At 53.4% G+C, this 4,240-nt stretch overlaps 2 protein-coding genes across 2 annotated transcripts; both read left to right on the top strand.

Moving 5' to 3' along the window:
* Positions 1 to 350: 350 nt before the first annotated feature.
* Positions 351 to 2,594, top strand: POSPLADRAFT_1161669 (hypothetical protein; the record flags this gene model as incomplete). The annotated part of the gene is made up of 9 exons (XM_024487688.1): positions 351 to 405; positions 463 to 764; positions 831 to 1,076; positions 1,137 to 1,507; positions 1,593 to 1,612; positions 1,681 to 1,883; positions 1,948 to 2,017; positions 2,072 to 2,184; positions 2,238 to 2,594. The coding sequence occupies 9 exons, from the start codon at positions 351 to 353 to the stop codon at positions 2,592 to 2,594; spliced, it is 1,737 nt and encodes a 578-aa protein (XP_024332791.1).
* A 603-nt stretch (positions 2,595 to 3,197) lies between these two features.
* POSPLADRAFT_1161670 (hypothetical protein) lies at positions 3,198 to 3,470 on the top strand (the record flags this gene model as incomplete). The annotated part of the gene is made up of 1 exon (XM_024487689.1): positions 3,198 to 3,470. The coding sequence occupies one exon, from the start codon at positions 3,198 to 3,200 to the stop codon at positions 3,468 to 3,470; it is 273 nt and encodes a 90-aa protein (XP_024332792.1).
* Between the last annotated feature and the right edge of the window lie 770 nt (positions 3,471 to 4,240).

The following is a 4,240-nucleotide window of genomic DNA, read 5'->3' on the forward strand; positions in this document are numbered from 1 at the left end:
GTGAGTTCCATCGAATATCCTGCCGACTGACCACGTAGGGTGTCTCATGATGAGCGAAACATAGTTTTCAGACCTCGGACGGTGCATCTGATATCGCAGGCTTCAGTACTGACCTCGTGCAGACCGTGCAGATTAGGTAATATGTCGGAGCTCTCCAGTAACTGACCTGCGTCGACGATGGCCGTAACATCCAAATTGGGGTATAATGGCTTGTCTGGCTTGTCGTCACGCGCGTTACAAGATAATATAAACTCAATAAAAGCCTCCGCAGTTTCGAGCCACACACTCTCGCCGTCTCTTCCTTCACGTTCACCTTCCACCTCCACTTCACCCCCGAAAATTCCCTGGCCATGGTCGGCATCCTCAAGCCGAGACGATCTCTTAGGCTCAAAGATGTGAAGAAAGGTATGGATCCTCGTCGTTATCGTTGACCGATTTGCCCTGACTGTGGCCCGGCCACAGTTCATTACGACGAGTCCAGTGACGCCGACTCTGTGCCCGAGATAGAGTTCAAGCCTAAGCATGTCAAACGGAAAATAAAATCATCAGACGACGAAGACGGCTATGAGCCGGACCGTGAGGCCACGCCGGTGGATGGGAGTACCCCAAATCGGAGAGTGAAACGCAAGGTCTGCATGTCGGAGGATGCACGACAGCGAGCTGTCGACAAGTCTCCGAACAAAGGCGCCTGCATTCTATCGAGGCTCAATGACAGGACAGTCCAATTTTGCCACGTACTTCCACGAGCCACAGACTCGTCAGTGGTAAGTTGAAGTGGCTCCTGCGCGAATGCAATGTCTCTGACGGTGTACATACACACACACACATAGCTCGCGTCTCTGGAGTGGTGGTGGGGTCTGACAAAAACACTAAACGTGGACTCCCATCATAATGTGGCTTTCCGTGCGTCTCCCTTCCCTGAGGCATCCAGATACGCGTGGGCTTACTTGCATACAGTTCGTGGAGATCTGCACGTACTGTGGGATCGTGGAGACCTATTGATCGCTCCGATGCCTGATGTGGTCATGAGGCTGCTGGATAAGTTCACGGATAGCGGCAGATACAACATTTGGGAGGTGAGTCGCTGCAGCCCGATAGTTTATGGCTGATGCGAATGGTCGCCACAATGCGTTTAGGTCCTCGAAGAAGAGAAGTTTTATAGCTACTCTGCGCTCCCTCACCCAGCCCTTGCAAATAGACAAACCCGAGAAGGGTTCGCGTGCAAATTCGACACGATTGAATGTGTCCAGTCGCAGGCAAAGCCACACTTCATGATATTGAACGCTGTCATGAAGATCAAGGAGAACAAGAAGCTGTGGATAAAAGTTCTAGAGGCGTTCTACAAGAGGATCAATCTTAAGGCCGATGCATCCCGTGTTGTGGAGGGTATGGTGACATTGGCTGACTTATGGACTGCACCACCACCCTGGGATGCACAGTTGATAAGGAACGAGGATGAGCCGCAGGAGGTAGAGGATGAGCCACAGGAGGCGGAGGATGAGCCCAGGTTAGTGAACATATTTGGTTCCTGTCAACGCAGTCACCAATCTCGCTTGTAGCCTTCCCATAATTATTCCGACAGGTATACCAAGGACGCCTGAACGGCCGAAAGGTACGTCGTTATGCGTCGCCTTGCCATATGATACGGACTTACCAAAACATCTTCATGTCGTACAATAGCTGTCATTGGTCCAGGAGGCCTTGTCCAGGATATAGGCCGCGAATCGAAGACCCCCGAGCCCGAAGACGAACCGTGCTATAGCAACCTGAAGTCGTGCGCTGCCCAATTGGCGCCCACTGGTTCACGGTGCCTGCTCAGTCTGCAAGATGACAAGTCCGTTCAGTGCTGCCACGTCGTCGCGCGAAGCACTACACGCAAAACGGTAAGCCACAATCGTCCTTGGTTGTGTTCACGTCAACCTGACACAAATGCTCTCGCGCCCGTAGCGTCAAAACCTTGCAGCATGGTGGGGGCTTGTTGATTTCGACATCAACACGCCTTTCAACATCTTCCTATGTGAGTGCGTACGCCCCGGTTGGTCGGCACAGCCCTGATCCATACCCCACATAGTGAGAGCCGATGTTCACTCCATGTGGGATCAAGGCGATCTGCTGTTCATGCCTGAACCTGAGGTCATCAAGAAGTATCTCGCACAATCTATTGTCCCCATAGATGTAGGCATGGTGAGTACAGAGACAGGGCCTAGACATGGTATCTTGCTCACGGTGCTATTCAGTCGCTGGGCGAGCCATTTGAAGTCTGCAATGGCCCCATCTACAAATACTGCGTTGTTGCCCACCGCGACGTTCCCGACACAGACAAGAACTCTGCTTTCCGAAGGGAATTCAAGACCGTGGGCTACGTGTATTCCCGTGTCCCTCCCCAATTCGCTATATACAACGCCGGCTTGGCGCTGTCGAAGGGTGCCGGACCAGCTGATTTCGTAATGGCTTTAGACGCCTTTTACAAGGAGCACGAAGTCAACTACAAAGCGATCGAAATTCTCAATGGAACCCAAAACCTCTACCAACTATGGACGTACGACAAGCCGCGTGGACATAGCATGCGTCGCACTGCCCGTCGTCGCAAGTAATCATCTCGAACAGTGCGTTAGCTATACTTCAAACCCATACATAAACATAAATGATATCAATACTAGACGGATTCAGGAATGCCACATATCACTCAGTCAATGCTGAGTCAGAGAGTGATTTTTGGGATCGATGTGGCTATATGGCCAGTTTGGATATGAGAAATATCCTATGATTACTACCTATGTCTCAATATGCAGTATACCGCCATCCAGTTATTATCCATATATTTTCTCCATTGTCTACGAAAGGTGGTTTACGGCGAATACGGTGAGCGATTAAAGAGTAGGCGCGTCCCTCTAAAGTAAATGTTGTCTCCGGCCGACGATCCGAGATGCGGTAGCGAAATCAGCCACAGATGTACAGTATCAGGAGAACACAACTCTTACTCCGAAACAACTGTCCGATCTCTGGTGGACCAAGCTTTAAGAGATTGGTAGATCTAACTCACCTTTCTGCAACAAGTGTGAGCAAGATGTGCAAACGTAACACGGGGCGCGGCTACAGGAGCGCGCTGATGGAAAATGTAAGACCCGGACAGAGAAGGCTATACATATCGGTGTGGAGGACAAATTTGGGCAATTCCGAGTCCTCTGGCCTCAACCATGCCTGTCAAAACAGAGCGCTTCCTGCTTCATTCGACGGCGAACGGCCATCTCCTCGCGCACACTGTCGAGCGCGTGTTTCGGTGGCAGCGCTTCCACCATGACCGGAACAAAGTGCCCGCGTTCACTTCGTTCCTGAACGAGGACTTCGCCGCGTTCCGCGACGTGGAAACCCGCGCTACGAACCTCCTCATCTTATGGGAGGAGCGCGGCCTCGCTCTTGGTACCTCACCTCCCCTTGCTCTGTCTCCCGCCGCCGGTCACACGGCGTGAAGCGCGAGGTGGGGGTGTCGTCGCCAGCCAGCCCCCTGTTTTTTTTGTTTTGTCTTGCTGTCGGACCAACGACGGGGCGTCCGCCGCGCAAGGATCGCCGCCTGCGCCGTCGGCGGGGCACTTAGTCTGCCCGAAACTTGTGGGGGGAGGACGCCGAGCGACCCGCGTTTTGCAATGCGTGTCCGGATACGGGCGCGGAGCCCACTGTTAGAAACCACTCCTGGCTTGGATACACTCTACATGTACCTACATTGTATGGAGTCTAATCCCGTGGAATTCAAGAGATGAAATAAAATAACAAAACCGAGCGCTTCTCGTATCGTCGTGATCCTGGACGCCTGAAGTAGCAAGTGTTTTGGACCGTGTCATAGAATCCACACAGCGACTTCCTTAGCATGGCCCGCCCGGCTCCCTCCCGATCATCCCTGGACATTGTTGCAGCCTGCGACAACTACCGCATAGATGCAGACCGCATGTCCCTCACCACCTGGCGTCTTACCGCCCATCCCACATTCCCTGCCATCGGCCTCCTTCGCGCGGAGCTCGTAGCCCAGCTCCGCGCGGAGGATGCTAAAGGCTCGGTCCCTGCATGGGAGTTCGCCACACACGAATGCAGGCAGGTCGTCGGCTTCTCGTCTCACATCCACGGGCCGTCTGCACGCACGCGCGTCATGAAAGAGCTGTGTGAGCGCTGGCGGGAGGAAGGGCGCTGGCCCGACGTGATCGGCCCACGCAAATGGCGGAACGAGATGTACGCGGTATACCGCAAT

This window comes from Postia placenta (assembly GCF_002117355.1).
Source record: "Postia placenta MAD-698-R-SB12 unplaced genomic scaffold POSPLAscaffold_90, whole genome shotgun sequence".
NCBI lineage: Eukaryota > Fungi > Basidiomycota > Agaricomycetes > Polyporales > Adustoporiaceae > Rhodonia > Rhodonia placenta.